Source organism: Myotis daubentonii, chromosome X (genome assembly GCF_963259705.1).
Source record: "Myotis daubentonii chromosome X, mMyoDau2.1, whole genome shotgun sequence".
NCBI lineage: Eukaryota > Metazoa > Chordata > Mammalia > Chiroptera > Vespertilionidae > Myotis > Myotis daubentonii.
This window is the reverse complement of record NC_081861.1, coordinates 68,232,748-68,252,239: the sequence shown is the minus strand read 5'-3', so window position 1 is coordinate 68,252,239 and position 19,492 is coordinate 68,232,748. Positions and strand designations below refer to the sequence as shown.

The window sequence follows — 19,492 nt, the reverse complement described above, 5'->3', positions numbered from 1 at the left end:
TTCCCCTGCTGGTGACCTTTGCAGTGGATGACAGCTATTTCCTTGGGCTCCCAGACTGCTTCTAGTAACTTTAAAATTTCATTCTGATTTTTGATTCCTTTTCCTCTGGCCAATAAGAGCCCCCTTTCCTTATATATGGCCCCATGGATATGCAGGGTAGCAAAGGCATAGCACGAGTCAGTGTAGATGTTGGCACGCTTATTCTTACTGAGTTCTAAGGCTCTATGGCCCAAAGTACTGCCTTCTGCGCTGACCATCCTTCATACCAGTGGATTCTCACATAACAGACCTTGATACTGAGTCATTTGAGCATGAGTCAGACAGTGCTGCCCCCTTGCTTCCATCAGGGTGACAACAGCATGAGGTACTTTTATTTTACATTTAAGTTTGGTCCTAAGGTAAGCTTATCCACTTCTTTGACTAACAATGCCTTGGCTGCAAGGGCCCTGAGACACGGAAGCCACCCGGAGGCAACTGGATCAATCTGTTTGGAGAGAAAGGCTATTGGTCTTTGCCAGGGTCCCAATTCCTGGGTTGGAACTCCTAGGGCTACCCCGCTGTTCTCGTGAATAAAAACATTGAATTCTCATGTCACATCTGGTAGCCCTAGTGCTGGGGCCTCAGTGAGCTTTGCCTTTATGGTGGTGAAGGCTTTCTCCTGTTCGGGACCCCAGCTGATGGGTGCCTTCTCTTCTCCTTTTAAAGCTTCATAGAGAGGTTTAGCCAGGTCTGAAAACCCTGGGATCCAAATTGGACAAAACCCTGCCACTCCCAGGAATTCCCGAATCTGCCGCTGGGTGCAAGGGACTGGGATGGCGCATACTGCCTGCTTCCTTTCAGTCCCTAGCCTTCTTTTCCCTTGGGTGATTCGGAAGCCTAGATACTTGACTTCTTTCTGACAAATATGTGCTTTTTTCTTAGACACCCGATAACCTGTTTCAGTTAATAGTCTCAGAAGGGCTCGTGTTGATTCCCAGCACTGAGTTCGTGTGGAGCTAGCCAGTAGGAGGTCGTCTACATATTGGAGTAGAACACACCCCAAGTCCTGTCCTGAGAGCTTAGGCAGATCAGATGCCCGTGCTCCACTAAAAAGAGTAGAAGAGTTCTTGAACCCTTGTGGCAGTCTGGTCCAGGTGAACTGCTAATTGGACCCTGTAGTTGGGTTTCCCATTCAAAAGTGAAAAGAGGCTGGCTGGAAGGAGCTAATATAAGGCAGAAAAAGACATCTTTCAGATCTAGGCATGTAAACCAGTCTGCCTCTGATGGAATGAGCCCCAGAAGAGTGTAGGGATTTGGCAGCATTGAATGCAGGGTAATAACAACCTCATTAACAGCCCGTAGATCCTGTATGGGGTGGTAGTCATTAGTCCCAGATTTTTTGACAGGCAAGAGAGGCATATTCCATGGAGACCTGCATCGTTTAATAAGTACGCACTGAAGCAGCTGGTTTAAGTGGACCTGGATTCCTAGGCGTGCTTCCCTTGGAATTGGATATTGGCGGATTTTAACAGGCTGTGCCCCAGGCTTTAAGTCGATCAGTACTGGGGCGAGGTCCTTAGACAGGCCTGGAGGATTCCCTCCACCCAGACCAGCGGGAATTCTTTCTCTAATTCAGGTTCTAATGGTGAGGCCTTTGACTGGGGGGTATAAAGTCTCCACTCTTCCTCCCTTCGCACTGCTAGGGACAGAATCATTGGGGAGGTCTCCTCACTTAGGCGAAGCTGTACTGAGCTATCTGGAGCAAAGGTGATTTCTGCCCCCATTTTGGCTAAAAGGTCTCTACCCATTAGAGGCACTGGACAGTCTGGCAAGTACAGGAATTCATGAATTACTTGGTGACCACCAAGTTGGCATCGGCGAGGGCAGCAGAATGGTCTATGAGTCTGATCCCCAGTAGCTCCAATAATGGTGACCTCCTTTCCTGCGAGAGGCACTACTTTCTGAGTGACTACTGAGTGCTCAGCTCCTGTATCAACCATAAAGTCCTCAGTCTGGCCCCCAATTTTCATTCTGACCATGGGCTCATGGGGGCCTAGCTTAAAAGTGCCCAGTCTGTCCTAGTCAGAATCAGCCACTGCTAGCCCAATGAGATCTGCTTCGGGTGGTTCTGGTTGATAACCACTGGGCTGAAAAGGGGGCCCAGTTTTCTTACTTTGTCATTTGGAATATTCATTCTTCCAGTGTCCTATCTCCTTACAATAGGCAGACTGGTCTCGTCTCAGTCTCGCTCTTCCTTTTCCCCCTGATCTGTATTCTTGTTTCCCTTTCTGATTTGTCTGAGAACCTGAGCCTCTAAAAGCTGCTGCTTTTATATTAGCCCTTCTCTTTTCTTCCTCCCTCCTTGCCACATTGTCTCAGTTGATAAAAACCTTGTTGGCTATCTCCAGCAGTTCGGTGGCATTTTTTCCTGCAAACCCTTCCAGCTTCTGTAATTTTCTCCTGATATCAGGCTGGGCTTGGCCTACAAAGGCGGCATTTACCATGGTTTGATTTTCCGGGGCCTCAAGTTTAAAGGGGGTGTAGATCCGGTATGCCTCACACAGTCTCTCATAGAAAGCTGCTGGACTTTCGTCAGACTCTGGAAAACCTCAGAGATTTTAGCCATGTTGGTGGGCTTCTTGGCTCCGGCCCTGACCCTCTGGAGGAAGGCCAGCTGATATCTTTCTAGCCCGGCCCTTCCGTCTTCTGAGTTTGGGTTCCAATCAGGTTCCTCATCTAGGAAGGCCTTCCTGGCCCATCTGTCTGTACCTAATATTCCTGCCCGGGCCTGGGTCTGGAGCCACTTCCGAGCCTCTGATACTACTTTCGTGCACTCCTCAGTGTTAAAGAATGTGAAAAGGAGCTGCTTGCAGTTCACCCAGGTGGGCTTCTGGGTCTGGAAAATCATTTCTAAGAGATCTACCATGGCCTGAGGTTTTTCGGAATAAGGTGGGGTGTGTTGCTTCCAATTCAGGATGTCACTTGTGGTAAAGGGCTGATAATAATAGACAGGCCCTCCCTCCCTTGGGAGCTTATGTTTGTCTTAGCTAAGGTGCACCTGTATGAACCCCAGGCCTGGTCACCTCCTCGTAGGGGTGAGTCACCGTTATGCCATATGACAAATCGCAGAACTGCAGGTTGGGGCCCACTCGGACTCCGTAACCAAGGTCGTGGAGCCACACAAAGGATAGGAGAGGGCAAGCCCTCTCCCTCCACACTCATACACTTTCACCAGACATTCACTCAGGGTTTTAAAAATAGTCCACCGGATTCCTGACTAATTTACCTGATGAAGTCCTATGACTTCCAGGGAGGTGATCAAGCTCCCCCTTCCACTCACTTGGAGTGGGCTTGACTAACTGGGGCCCCTACCTTACAGATTCTGTCGACATGTCCAGAAGTGTCCGTTCACTTTCTCCAGATGCCGGCTGGGTCCTAGGCTGAGGTCCGGGAGCGCCAAGAGTTCCCCAGTTCAATTCTGCTAAAGTCAGCAGGGCGCGCCTTTCAGTGGCCTATCTCATGCCCCCAGGCACCAAGCCCTGTCCCCTCACTGAAGGCAAAAAAAGCCAAGTGCTGTTGGGTTCCCAGTTAGGGAACCAGTTGTTGAAGAAGACCAAAGAAAACCAAGCAACACTTTAAAAGAAAAGGAGGGACACTTTTTACTTACGCTGGTGGACTCAGTGAATAACTTTCCAAATCTGAGTACCGAAACATGCAGGGGGGCTTCTCTTTATATCTCCCTGTGGTCTTTGTCCTGCAAATATGGATTATTCTTCTGGTCCTTTTCGCGGGTCTTGCAAGAAGGCCCCCAGGTGTTGGGGGTCTCCAGGCCATATCTGATGGTCTGGGCTGGCACCAGCATTAATAACCTTCTCTCTGGGGCAGTGCACTCTTCACAGTTTTATGGCCTCTGTAACAGGTTCTGCAAGACCAGTTTCTGGGAAGGAGGTAGTGACTTAATTATAGGTTATCAAGAATGTACACTGAGCTTGCTGGCATGGATTCAGTTCGCTAGCCCCCCAAATATCAGGGTTACATTAGAATTAGCCCTTTTTAGCCTTCTCACTATAACGGCAAGTACATAGATCACTTTTTAATTTTCATCATAGGTAATGCCTTTATTTAATATATAAAAAAAACATGTAGTCACAGAATTAAGCACTCTGGTAGCTATTGCATTTTTTTAAAAAAAGTGTTTTTCTTCCACTAAATAAGGAAGATCCTTTGTATTCTGATGTTTATAATCATAATCACTTTATTACTCTGTTCATTTTTGTAAACATCTACAAGCTTTAATAGACATAATGCAACGTTCTTAGACAGATTTGCGTATTTCACAAGAATGACACATTAAGATGATCTGCAGTTTAAAGTGATATTGGAGACAAATGTATATGTCTTTTACAGCAAACAAAGTTGTCGTTATGCAAATCTCAAACACTTAAAAATGAAACATTATTTCTACTGACATGCAATATTTTCAGAAAGCAGATTTGTCTGTTGTTAGGCAGATTCTAATGGCTGTCTCAATGTAAGCCATGGATTGTGAAAGAATTCACAGAGAATGGTGAGCAGAAAGGTGAGGGTTTATTCACATTTCAAGGGAGGAAAGGGGCAGAGAGCTATAGAGAGCTAATGGCCCTATCTCCATGAGGGACTGATGTTTTTAAGGGCTGTTTAAAGGTTAAGGTGGGGACTCTGGGATGGAGCAGGCATCAGCAGGATTCAGATGTACAGCATACTCTGTTCTTTGGGCAGGATGAGAGACGACCATATTTAGAATAGACTTAGAGTTGGGTGGGGTGAGTAGTGGAAATTTACTGTGGGTCAAGTAAAAGGTCTATGGCCTTAGATGAGTTATGGGCTAGGGTCTGGCTTCTGTCAAAGCTTTTGTTACTTTCATAGTATTAAGAATGTTTCAAGGCAAACTTAGGGTTTTGAATAAGCCAAAAAGATTATGTAAGAACAAATGCAAGTATATTCTAACTAGACCCTGGCTTCTGGTAATAATTGAGGAATTTGGTATCATCCATAATATCCTGTTTCTAAGTCATTTTAAGAGTGTTTTATTCTTGTTTAGCTTTATTAGATATATTCTAGAATGAATCTTGAATAAATAATTGCTCCCCCCAAATTTGATTCTTATTCTGAAAATTCATATAATCTCTGCATGTTCCAATATTAAAATTTAGAATTCATGAAAACCTATTTCAACTGAATTTAATGCAGTACTTTCAATATCATTACACCTTGTACAGGAATGCAATGTCATTGTCCCATGATACCCAATGTCTGATTCCAACTATTCTTTCTTTCAGTGGCATAAGGTAGTTTGTATTTTAATAAATAATACTTTGATAACTTTCTTTTAGATTTTATTCGTTTTAGCAGAAGGAATTTATTTAAAATATGTATTTCAAATTATAGGTAAATTCATATCAGGAAATAGGTAACTTTTTAGTCCTCTGAAAGGATGAGTTTGGCATCTTAGTACCATGGAATCGTGCATTAAGCTCATATAATAGAATAGTTCATACTACGTAGATTTGTTAATCTTGTTAAACTAATTTTGGCACCAGTATAAAGTTATATATTTAGACAAGAATAGTTAGTCTTTAATTCTAAAGTTAAAAAGTTAAAAGTAAATCACCTTTTTAGCAAAGATGTGAAGAAATTCAACTCTTGTACATTGCTGGTGGGAATATAAATGATACAGCTGTTTTTGGAAAAAGTCCAGAAGTTCCTCAAATGATAAAACATAAAATTATTATATTACCCAACAATAGCTAAACCCAAGATAAATTAAAAGATGTCCATGCAAAAACTTATATACGTATGTTTACAGTCATGTTATTTATAATAGACACAGCTGTAAACAACCCAAATGTTCAAATGATGAATGTGTAAACAAAAGCAGTATATCCATAAAATGAGATATTATTGGAATATAAGAAAGAATGGCTTACTGAAACATTATGCAACACAAATTAATATTGAGATTATTATGATGAGTGAAGGAATCCAGCAACAAAATAATATACATTATATTATTTCATTCATATGTCCAGAACAGAAAAATTTGAAGAGACAAAAACAAAATGGATTAGTGGTTATTTAAAGCTTGGAAAAAATGGGAAGATATGGAGGTGGTAGCTAAAAGGTGTGAGGTTTCAAGGGGGGAAAAAAGGAGACATATATAATACTCTTTTTAATACTTTAAGCAATAAAAAAAATACTAAAAATATTTAAAAAATAAAAAAGGTGTGAGTTTTTTTTGTTTTTTCTTTTCAAGGTAATAAAATGTTCTAAAATTGACTATGATGATGATTTACAGATATTTGTGAATATACTAAAAACCATGAAATTATACTTTAAATGGGTGAGTTATGTGGTATGTGAATTATATACCTATAAAGATATTAAAATAAATTACCATTAAAATGGCAGCTACTATGGAAGCACTTACTTTACTCACTTAACCTTCATTTTAAATACTCTGGAGTAGGAACTGTTATTTCTCTATTCTACAGATGATGAAACAAAAGGACAAGAAGAAACATACCTGGAGTCACATCTGTGATAAGTGTTAGAGACAACAGTTGATTCCAGGCAATATGGCTCCAGAATTTGTGCTTTTGACTAAGATGCATAGTTAATTACTATACTCTAGCTCTAATTAGCAATAATCACATCATCAAATAATAGAGGACTTTCTTGTTATTTGATTCAGCCTTTAAATGTTTATTGCAGTTCTACTTTGTACCAGGCACTTTTTTAAAGCATTGGGATATAGCAGTGTTCCCAAAGAGAAAATTACAGAATGCCTCCTGCCATAGAGCTAACATCTAGAGCATAAACTTTAGAATCCAGAAAAGGTAGATTTAAGCCTCAGCTGTAGACCTTACAAGTAGGGTGACTAAGTTTCTTAACCACTTTGATCTACATTTTCTTCTTTGTAAAAGGGTGTGATAATTTTTCAGCATCAAGTGTCATTATAAGAATTAAATAAGGTGATACTTATAAAGCATTTATGAAAATGCTTCATACTCACTAAATGAAAGGTGATGGTAGCAGTGGTGGTGATAGTTTTAGAACACTATTACTAACAATGGCAATAATTATCAACCTCATTATCATCTACTTATATAAAAACCATGGGTGGTGTTCATCACATCCAGAAGAACAGCTGCGACCAAGTGGAAGGAAGTCAGTCCTACAGGGGTTGTCTTGACAATGGCTGCGCCCTCCCCCAAGCTGTTTCTCCCAGCTGTTTCCTATAAGGGCGGGGTTTGAGGCAGGAACCCACACTCGGAGTGTGGACCCACTGAATCCTGGGTCACTTTGAAAAGGGTTGCACCCTCCCCAGCTGTTTCCCCTGTGGCCTGAGGGAAGAACCCACCCTCAGAGCACCAGGAGCACCCAGCAGCAGTCAGTCCTGGGTTGCTGAGGTAGAGGCCACAGCATGGTAGAACTCTGTGTCTGGCCCAATGGGGAGCATGGCCGACCTTCAAACTAGACCCTGACAGTAGAAAGGAGGGAGCCCCATTCCTCACAGAATCCACTGTTGGATAGCTTGCTGTCAGTGGCCTGCCAGCCAGGAACCCCATTCACCTGCACCCTGGACCCTGACAGGAGGGAGGAGGGAGCCCCTTTCCTCACAGAATTGACAGGTGGCAAGTTTGCTGTCAGGGGCCTGCCAGCTAGCAAGCCTATTCACTTGCACCCTGGCCCCTGACAGCAGGGAGGAGACTATTGATAAATCACAAGGACAGACTCTAGACAAAGTAGGCATATTTCTACCTGAACCCGTTTTTGCACATGGTCAGTTATATGTTGCTTTCTCTTGAGTTTGAAGAGCATGTGATGTTACAGTTAAAGTTCTAAGAACTTTAGTCAAGCACTCTGAAAGTGTTTTCACTCTTAATGTGGTGTACAGGGAGATATTAAAATAAGTTTAATCACTTTATCAGTCATTGTTTGCATCACTGTTGTTTTTATATCATGTTTTTGTTGTTTTCTTATCATGTTTTTGTCGCTTTTATATCATGCCTCTGTTGTTGTTATATCATTTTGTTACTGTTTATTTATTAATAAATTCATATATTATTTTCATATACATTTTACTAATTTCCTTTCATCTCTCACACTTCTATTATAGAGAAAGGGCAAATAGCAATATTAAAATATATCCACTAATTAATTTCCTTTTTTAAAAAATATATTTTATTGATTTTTTACAGAGAGGAAGGGAGAGGGATAGAGAGTTAGAAACATCGATGAGAGAGAAACATTGATCAGCTGCCTCCTGCACACTCCCCACTGGAGATGTGCCTGCAACCAAGGTACATGCCCTTGACCGGAATCAAACCTGGGACCCTTGATTCTGAAGGCTGATGCTCTATCCACTGAGCCAAACCGGTTAGGGCAATTAATTCCCTTTTAATGTGCATGAATTTCATGCACCAGGCTACTAGTCATTAAATGTAGCTAACTATTTGAAGTTAGTGTAGAATGGAAATAGTGCTTTCTAAAATTTTCTTGAATAAGCTCATACAGCTACTTTTGGACCCAAGATCAAAACTTAAATCTTCTGATTTCAAATTTCATGTTATCTTTATTGCTATATCAACATTAAATGATTTTTATACCAGTTTCAATTTTAGAAAAACTCAATAAGGCAATAACAATACCTACATACATACTCATAAAACTCATAAATGTGTTCTTTTGAAATAGTGGTTTACATTTTTGAAAATAATGGATAGTAAACAGACATTTTGAGGAGGACATTTAGGCTTAGTATTATTATTAGATTCAACATGTCTTTCCTTTAAAGCCAAGAGAACTCTAAGTTGATAACTGAATAAAGTTCTGAAATATAATGTTACATGTTACATGTGTCAGTTGTTCACCTTAAATAAAAAGTCAGCTAATATTCCTCCAAATAAAAGAGTTTATTCTGGAAAATGAGAAAACTGCAATCAGGAACAGGCAGCCATACATGTAAGTTCACTAGGACAAAGAAGAGGACATTATTTTACAGAAGGGAAGAGGATGTTAGGAAGGCTGTTGTAAAGAAAGAGTTCTTCCTGGAGGGTTTCTTTATAGAGATAGGTGTGAGGGCTCCCCCTACAGATCCTCCCCATTTCAATCTTGGTCGAGTTCTCTTTAATTTTTTACAGTATATTAAAAAAAACATTAAACCAGTCCATGATAGTTGTATGGAGATTTAAGGCATGTAAAAATTAGTTACACTTAAAACTTTGATATATTTTAAGTGCAGACTCAGGGCAAGGAGGTATTCTCCGTTGGTGTAGTATTAGAAACTTTACTCAACAAGCTTCTGCTTTGCTATGTTATAAACACACATACACACAAACACACACACACACCTTTTCCCCAGTTTCATCCATCTTTTAGACAAATATTTATTTATGATCTAATATATGTTTAGAGTTATAAATATTATTATTTTGACCATGCCAGTCAGAGTACAGCTCCAGTGTTTTGTCCTCAGGTTTCCTCCTCTTTCTCACCTGTATCTAACAACATGGTCTATTTGACTTCTGACCCTAGTTTTGCTCCCTTTACTCTATTATTAATCTTAGTGATCAGAAATTCTTAATAATTCTGCACATGAGGACAGCTATGCTGTTGGTAGCAGCAATTCACAGGAATACCCTGCATGAAGCCAGTATGATGATAATATCTATACTATACTGCCGGGAGCTGGTCCATCCTTGCTGTTTCAAGGGACCTGGCATATATGGCATACTGTTCTTAATATGTTTGCTCACCTTCTTGGCACTATGTGTTTTAACCAAGGTCACCTCTCTGAGAAAGGTTGTTTCCCCAGGTAGGGATTTTCCCCTGAAGTTAGGGAGGGAATAAAACCCCTTAACTAATGTCAGGCAGGTAATTAATCACTTTAACTACGAACAATCATGCTTAAGCTACATAATCTTTACTCCCTGGAATGGAGATTAGAAACGCCCTAACCTTTGCAATAGAGATTGATAGGATTGGAATCAACTGGTATAAATACAGACGTAACAAGACAACAGGACACAGAAACTGGAGACAGAACTTAGAGACAGAACCTAGCGAGAGAACATGGCAAAAGATCCTGGACAGAAACTGGCCACAGAACCTAGAGACAGAACCTAGTGAGAGAACATGGCAAAAGATCCTGGACAGAAACTGGCCACAGAATCTAGAAACAGAACCTAGAGACAGAACCTAGAGACAGACATGGCAAAAGATCCTGGACAGAAACTGGCAACAGAACCTAGAGAGAACATGGCAAAAGATCCTGAATAGAACCTGGCTACAGAACTTGGCTGGAGAAACTAGACAGAACCTGGCCACAGAACCTGGCTACAGAACCTGGATAGAACATGGCAATAGAACCTGACTAGAACATGGCGACCGAACCTGGCTGGAGAACCTGGAGAACCTAGCAAGAGAACATGGACACAGAACTTGGCTGGAGATTGTGGCTAGAGATCCTGGCAAGGCTGCTGATCAACAACGCTGTCTCTGTGTCATTCCTTCTTCGCTGACTCCGTCCACACCTTTGGGGACCCCTGGACCTGCTGGGGTTGGACCCCAGCACTATACTAATAAAAGAAAAGAGAAGTGGTAAACCTGGAGATGGGGGAAAAAGAGTTTGTAATTCCCAGAGAGACTGCATGCAAGCAATATTCTTTTATGTTATAGAAATATTCTTGTATTGACCTCACCTTATGTATCTGGTGTGTTCGTTATGAATTCATAGGCCCAAAACAGACTAAGCTAAAAGCATCTGGTTCCCATCAGTCATACATATTGAGCACATAGATATTGAGGAATACCAAAAGTGTTTGATCTTATTTCTTTCAACTGTACCAATATAGCTACAGCCCCAATGTATACATGAATAACCCTTCAATGTGGTGACTTATCTGCCATCATTTTCTACTGTGTGATGCACAAGAAGAGAACTGACTAAATATTTAGAATGTTCCCCTAGTTGGATCATGCTCTTGACATTAACAAACTTCATTACATATATATATATACCATGTCTTGCTCCTCTTTTTCATTGATTATATTCAATCAGTTTTATCAATCTAGAAAGTCTATGATAATAAAAGTGTAATATGCTAATTAGACCAACGTCCTTCCAGAGGACCTTCTGGACGAAGCTAGGGCTGCAAGGGAAGCCCGGGTCCCGGGTGCCAGAGGGAAACCAGTGCCAGGAGCCTGGGGAAGGAAGGACTACTCTTGCACAAATTTCATTCATCAGGTCTCTAGTTAAATATAATTGGAGAAATGTTCATTAACTGACAGAAAATTAAAAATGTACATATTCACACCTAAAGATTAGTAACAGCATGTGAAACTATATGACAAATGTATATTATGAAATATTCTGAGCCCATAATATTCAGACAGGTTAACTTTCCTCTCTCCTTTACTACATATAATTTAGTTTGGACAATAATTTGGTAGATTTTGTGTTTGTCATTTTGGGGCCAGTTTTTAAATAAGGGAAAAAGAATCTGCTTTTAAGCATGTTTTTACCCCCTTCCAGCATTGATTTAAGAAAAAATATTTCTATTATCAAATCTGGTATCAATTTGCCAATCTACTCACATGCTTGCCAATATATTCCAGTATTTTCTTATTTTAATGCTCACATAGTTGTCATTCAAGAGGACTCACTCATGGCCGAACATAAAAAAAGATCCATTGTAGTTCTGCAAAGTAAAGAAAAATGCTATATTCTTAAATATGGAAAACATTTTGTAGGTTTCTTTTGTCCATGATATTTTTTCTGGAAATTTGACATTTTAAATCTGTTATTTAAGAATTATCATTCATAATAAAGAAAGATATCAATCTTGATTGTTTAAAGACATTAAAACCCAAGGACACTTTCTTAAAAGAGATTATTCAAGGCATTGTCCTCAGGCTATACCTTCGCAGACAAATAGAATTTTAACACTGAGCCCTTGGTGGCTGAATTTGATCACATAAGGCAATATGAATATCATAAGATAAAAATAAATACACAATAGGGAAGGGGGAATAAAGCATGGTTTGATTTTCATGTATAACAAAATTTTGCCCATGTCTGGATACTTGCTTCAATGTCAATTTTGAAAACTAAATATTAAAATGACAGGAAAAAATATACCCTCTTGGTCTGGGACAATGCCATAGGCTAGAAAATAGAGAGCATCCATCGTCTTACTATATTAATTGTAACTCTCTTTGTAGTTACCCTATTTCAAAGTCAACCCTACCTCCACTCCAGTTTTCTGGGACTCTTTGTATCAAAAAAGGCTCTCAAAGAAACTTTAGCATAACTGTAGAGATGACAGGGAACAGGGAACGGAGGTAAGATTTGAGGTGGAAGAACTTGGGAGCATCATTAGCTAGAAAGTAGACATTTGATCCATTTATCATATGGTGTATTCACCATCTACAAAGAAGAATGAATCTAAAGGACAAATGGAGTCTTGAAAATTAATGTAACCTGTCTCCTGGGGTTGGATGGGGGGAAAAACAAGTTTGTAAATAAAAATGAACAAAATGACTTTACTAGGATAACTTCATAAAGTATTTAGTTGAACAGAATTGAATTAAATTGTTCCTATAAACCATCAAAGTTAACATTTTGAGATAGTATCCAATGCAGTGTAGATGTTTTTGTTTATTCCTAATTTGTAAATCTCCAACTAGCCTAGTTTTTATTAAAAGTATGTTCATGCTTGAGATAAAGACCCATTCATTTAAAAATGGATGGGAAATATGTGATATAATAGGAAAATATCTAATTGGAAGGATTCTTTTTCTTGGCCCAAGCATATAACTTAATTTTTGACGGTGATCAAAGTTTCCTATATGGCTCTTCATATTGTAGCATGAGATTTACAATGTTGTTGTATCTCTTCACTGAAATCACTGATGAATGCAGCAGGTGAAAACAGTTTCAATAGAATAACAAAATTCTGTAATATTGAACTGGGAATAGTGGCATGCTTTGCATTTTTTAAAAAATGTACTTGCAGTAACAAATTGGAGCTGATTTTTTGTTTGTTTGTTTTTTGTTTTCCTTTGCCTCCATTTTATTCTAAATCAGCGGAAATCCGAGGGGAAAAAGGCAGGAAAGGTAAGATTGGACATTTCAAAGAAAATTGATTTCAAAATACGTTGTGCTATTTTTTCTTAAACTTCTGAAGCTACAGCAGTTACTATATGGTGTTAAAACTATTTAAGATGACATATGTTGTGCTTCTCCCTTAAAAGAACTTCAAGCTTAGCTGTTTCCACATTTTGTATCACTTACATGGTCCTGGAAGCAATTTTCAAGTCTTATTTTATTTTATTTTATTTTATTTTATTATTTTATTTTTCGCCAACACTTTCTTTTTCCAGGGTGCCAAAATGTCATACTGCTGACAGTATCACTTTGTGAATGTTCTGGTAATACAGTTATTTTAAGATGAATTTTAGCAATAAAAGAAATTATTCTGGTATCAATTCACAATTTAGCAGTGACAGCAAAAGTTAGTGAATATGTAGAATGATGATGTCTGATAGGGTCACAAGGAAAAATTTTGTAACTAAATTAAACATGGTTAATCAGCAAATTGATGTTCTCTGAAAAACTGGGCTTTAGAATATCATCTTTCATGTGACATTTTAAAGTAATCTGGCTCTTTAGAAAACTATAGTTTTCTACTATCTTTCACATATTGTTAAATTTTAGTTTCTTAATTAAAGTGCACCACCACTAAAACACTAAAATAAATAGTTTTTCAGCTGCTCATTGACATTTATTTCCTAGAATTTATGTTGTAGTTTCCACAACATATTTTGGGGTTGAAAGAAATGAGTTTCCTGTAAAATTTTGATGTAAGATATTTTACAAATTAAATTCATTTATTATTAAGTGCTGTCTATATTAGAAAATAAAATGTTACTTTAACTGTATTTTTGGTTAAATATGAGTATAATATTTAAGAATTATCCTAGTCTAGTTTGAGGGTACAAATTTTGTTTGAAAAAAAAGTTGCCAGTGGGTGTTCTACACTGTGACAGAAGTAATATGTTAGCCCTGAATGTTTTTATCAAGTGTGAGAAATACCTGAAAATGGAGCATGAATAAATGTCCAAATTAATTTTCATAAATGTTTGAAAGATAAACTAAAATAATGGCATAGATTGTTTTCAATCAATATACCTTTCTGAGAGTTTTCAAATGCTTGTCTGAACTATCTTATCACTGTGACCTTAAAGCGATGAGTTTTTGAGAAGTAACTCCTAACAAAAAGCAAAAGATCATAAAAGAGTTCAATTAAAAGGATGGAACCAAGGGTTGTAAAATGTATGTAACGAGAGAGAGAGAGAGAGAGAGAGAGAGAGAGAGAGAGAGAGAGAGAGAATGCGTGCGTGAAAGAGAGAAGCTCTCCAGATTTTAGATGTTATGACATTCTCAACCATTCTGACAAATTTAGAAATAGATCCAATGCTCAGTTATTTAAACATTGGGATTTTGAAGAACAAAAATATTGATAAATTTATCTAGTATAGCTGTTTTATAAACAGAAAAATGTCTTTGTTTCAAAAATAAGGACTATGTATACGGCACTCTGGGGTAAACTCATTTTCCTATTCAGAAAACACCTGGGTCATGAAATTTTAATATCAAACATGCCAATAGTAAGTATTAAACCAGTAATGTCACAATATAAAGTACAATGGAAAATGTGGTTTTGAGTGAAGGACACACACACACACACACATATATTTATATATTTATATATTTATATATTTATATATTTATATATTTATATATTTATATATTTATATATTTATATATTTATATATTTATATATTTATATATTTATCCTATATAATAAAAGGCTAATATGCAAATTGTCCCCTCAACCAGGAGTTCAACCAGGAGTTTGACCAGGGGGCGGGGCTGGCCAACTGCCTATGGCCCCTCCCTCCAGCTGGCCCCTTCCCAAATCATCTCCCCCATCAGGGATGGGGCCAGTCCGCCAACCACCTGTGGCCCCTCTCCCTGGCCGGGCAGGCCTGATTGGCCCTGATTGGGGCAGGCCAGCCAGACCTTACCTGTGCACAATTTCGTGCACCAGGCCTCTAGTGTATGTATGTATGTATGTATGTATGTGGATATATATAATTTTTTTTCAAATAAAAGCAAACCTGAACTTAGAGAGAGACAATATTCAGACTAGAGTTCTGATCTCTGAAATCTGCAAGGGTCTTAATACCTAACAGAAAAAAAATGGTTTCTTTTTTAAGGTAAAGAGAGGCAGGTAGAGATAAGCAAAATCTTTTAAGAAGAAACTGGACAAGCAAGATAAATAATCAATGGGATCCACCAGGAAAAATCTCTCCCTGTGGTCAGATGGTTCAAAGGAGACCCTGATATAGGGCCATGTTCCACTTTTTTAGTGCTTGTTCATTGTTTGCAAGCAAGGAGAGTTCAGCTGCCTGTAGGAAGGTAATATACCTGATTTAAGTTTGGTAAATACAAAGCAAAAGTAAAAAGGGTACACTTATAAACATTTGTTTATTTTCTCTATCAACTTCCTATACCAATGTAAGAACAATAAAACTAATTTACTAATATTGTGCTTACTCTGTTCCAAGCACTGTGTGTATACGTGTATGTGTGTATATACAGATATATATATATATATATATATATACAAATTTAGTCCTAACACTAACTCTAAAAGTTTTTTCTTACAAATGAGTAAACCATAAAACACCGTGACTTGCTTAAGATTACAGTGCTCACAAGTAGAAGAGCCATGGTTTGAACCAGGCAATCTGTCCAGAAGTCCTCTTGTAAAAAAGAAAAGAGGAAAACTTGAAGTCATAAAACAAATACTTCTATATCAAAATAATTGTTTTATTGTATATTAGTAGTTATATTGAATATATTTAATGTTATTTTTATGGAAGAATAAGATGTTCACAAATTTTTATTTCTGTCAACTATGATGATGCTACAGACACACCATAAAGCAGTGTTCACTGGTGTGTACCCATTATATACCTGAACTGATATAATATGGTTAACATAAACCAAGGAGATCAGGTCTGTCCTCCTATGTCCTTTATTTTTGGTTCATTGCACTTATGTATACATTTGAAGGGTATTTTGGATATTAAATTCAAGAAGCTATAAACCTTAAATATATTGTGTCAGAATGTTCATTAACTTTGGATTTATTGAAAATGTTTCCATAAAAAGTTGAATTAATCTCTTGAACTCCTGAACTTTACCTATTTGGGTTTTGTTAATATAAATGATAAAATACAGCTTTCATGTTCAGTTTAATTCAGAGTAAGTGAAAAATATAAGGGTCTTGCATTTGTAAAAAAAAAAAAAAAAGAAAGAAAGAAAGAAAGAAAGAAAAGAAAATTAAAAAGAAATGGGGGGGGCAATACATTACCTTAGCTAAAAATAAAGTATCTAAAGTCATGCTTTATTGTTTTTTAGATTCTAAAACATCAAAGCACCTATAATTTCACAATGATTTTCCCATGTATTTAAAATTAAATGACTCCAGATGTCTCAACCAACAGGATCTATTTTTACATTCCAAATCAGAAGTTTAAGTTACAGAGATAGGCACTGTTTTCTACCTTCTTCCTACCAGATCTTTTATATTTCACAAAGCTAGTGCATTCAAGGAGCAGAATAAAAGCATATGATACACTCTATAATTCATTCATTCTTTAACCACATAATTGGGAAATTGGGAACAGGGTGAATTTCAACACATTATTCAACCTGTGATTGAATAAATTAGTGTAAGCAATGCTTATATTCAACTAAAAGAGAGACATACACATTTTAACCTGGTTAATATTTTTAAAAAATCATTTCTTGTTTAAACACAAACTGGTTCCCTTAGTTAGCACTGACTTAGAAATTTCTGTGTAAATGTTTTTCTTCAAGATCCCTACACTTTTGGCTATGTCTAAGTCTAAATTGCCCTCAGGGTTTGCACAAATGACCAATCTTGTTAAAGAGTATGTTCACCAAAATGCTAAACTGAAGAGGACAGAAACAGAACTGACAGATTCTCAAAGGAGTATATTTCTTATTTCTTTATGTTTGCCTGAGGTAAATTTACAAAGTGGCTTCTTTCAGAATGAGCTAGTGGGTAACAGAAAGAGTAGCTATAGTAGCAAAGCAAACAAAAGTCATTTTCTGTCATTGCCTTATCTTCTTCTGACTCCTGTCATTTGTGTACAGTAATCATTTGCTCCAAGGCTACACATGAAGGAGAGAGAGGCAATGAAAATGTGTGAACAACCATATATTAAAGAATTCAATTTCCTGGTGTCTGCAAGGCACCTCTCCATCCCTTATCCTACTCAACAATCCGGAAATGTGTGGAAGTCCTTTCTTAAGAAATTCTTCTACATGTATAATTTGAGAGTTTGAGCACGGAATGGCAAATTGAGATATTTTAATAGGTTATATACAAATGAAAGTAATTCTCAGAGTATGTTTCTGAAGAGATGTTTCCACCTGCCTTGGCTTTGTAAAGTGAAGGATTATTTACATACATTACTTTTTGGAATAAATGCATCAGGCTAAATCTACAGCAATTGTGAATGCCATTTCTTCTATTCTACCCAGTTTTCTTATCAAATGTTTAATTTTGTTTTAATAATGCTATGAGAAAATTAAATCACACTAAGAGTTCTAATGTAGCATTACCACCTGCAAGGAAACCCATTTACCTTTTTTCCTGCATACATTCCATAGATAGGCTCTTCCAGGGACATTGCACATTGGATACTTCTACAGTGTCTTAACAGCTTCGTATTTTGCTTTGGAATAGATTCATTATTTAACTCAGTGGGTAATGACTGAAAATTTAGTCAGTGGCAAAATGTGGCAAATAATTTAAAGGGCACTTCTACTTTTATCCCTTTGGATTCTCCTTTTATGCTTATTCAAGACTTCTGCCAGCACCTAACTTTAATGTAGCCATCACCACAGATAAATGTCTGTTTTGTCTTGCATGTTTGTTTGTGTTGATTTGTTTTTTGTTGATTTTTGTTGCTGTTTTTGTTGATTCTGTGACCCTTCTATGTACATATGTGCATTCCCTGGATCTTATTATCATGTGATTACAAGGATTTCATTGTTTTAAACATTGTCTTCCATATTTATGATTATAACTTTAAAAATATATATATTTGTATTGATTTCAGAGAGGAAGGAAGAGGGAGAGAGGGGTAGAAACATCAATGATGAGAGAGAAGCATTGATCAACTGCCTCCTGCACACCCCACACTGGGTATGGAGCCTGCAACCTGGGCATGTGGCCTGACCAAGAATCTAACCATGACCTCCTGGTTCATAGGTTGACATTCAACCACTGAGCTGTACCATCTGGGCTATAATTATAACTTTATTATCTGCTTTGTATTATCCTATCTGGTTGACCTGAGGTTTCCCTTCACTAGGTGTTCCAATTGCTTAGTCTTTCTTCATTTTACCCACTTATGATATTGTTTCCTACTTACATTTATCTCCCCATCTCTTCATTGCCAACCTTGGCTCCTTACTCTTTTATAGTGCCAGTTTCCAACTGTAGCCGCCTCACAGATTGTATTCTCCACAGGCCACTGAACGCTGTTTAGTGAGAAAAAAAATCTCAAAATTGTACTGAAGATTTAGGTTACTACATATTCATAGTATTAAGCTGTAGGTATTATTCAGAAGTCTTTTTATTCTCCTCTTATTAATTTTCTATTCCAGGTCTCAAGACTAATGTCCAAAACTCTTTCAACCATGTTCAAATTTTTTTCACAAATTCCAAGACTGAATTATCCACAGATTACTTTAAGTTCTACCACTCTAAGATAGAAATGATCTTTGTAAACACAATATATTTGAGCTCCTTTCTAGTCCCTCATTTATTCTCTTTAAGTTATTGAAATGTCTACATTGTTAGTCTCTTTCTGCATGCCATTTCCCTTTTTATTTAAAAAACTAGAGGCCCAGTGCACAAAATTCGTGCATGGGTAGGGACGCTAGCTGCTGCTGGCTGCCAGCCGGGGCCACCTTTCCTTGGCTGCCAGCCGCCAGCCTGGGCCTTCCTTTGTTCCACGCTGCCCCCTAGTGGTCAGCACACATCATAGTGAGAGATCAAACTCTTGGTCGGTCGAACTCCCGAGGGGACACTTTGCATATTAGGATATATATAATGTCAAAGGAAACACAAAATAAAAAGTACCCCCCTTAGGTAGGCTTTTCTTCTTAGTAGATACTGCTGTAGTTCAGTAATAAATTGAAGGAGTCATCTCCCCCTATTTACTGAATCTTCTCATTACACATTCCCTTCTATAATCTGTTATCTTTACCTACCAACTATAATAAAACCCTTTTATCATTTGTCCAAGATTTTCTGCCTAGTACATCCAGAAATTTCTGTTACATTTGACATTTTACTTT

At 37.8% G+C, this 19,492-nt stretch overlaps 1 protein-coding gene across 1 annotated transcript in view; it reads left to right on the top strand.

The window, feature by feature from the left end:
- The window catches only part of PCDH11X (protocadherin 11 X-linked), a 919,146-nt gene that overhangs the window by 464,806 nt on the left and 434,848 nt on the right, over positions 1 to 19,492 (top strand). Inside the window, exon 4 of the mRNA XM_059679307.1 lies at positions 13,109 to 13,138. Coding sequence (XP_059535290.1) covers positions 13,109 to 13,138 — 30 coding nt within the window. The remainder of the gene's footprint in view (positions 1 to 13,108; positions 13,139 to 19,492) is intronic.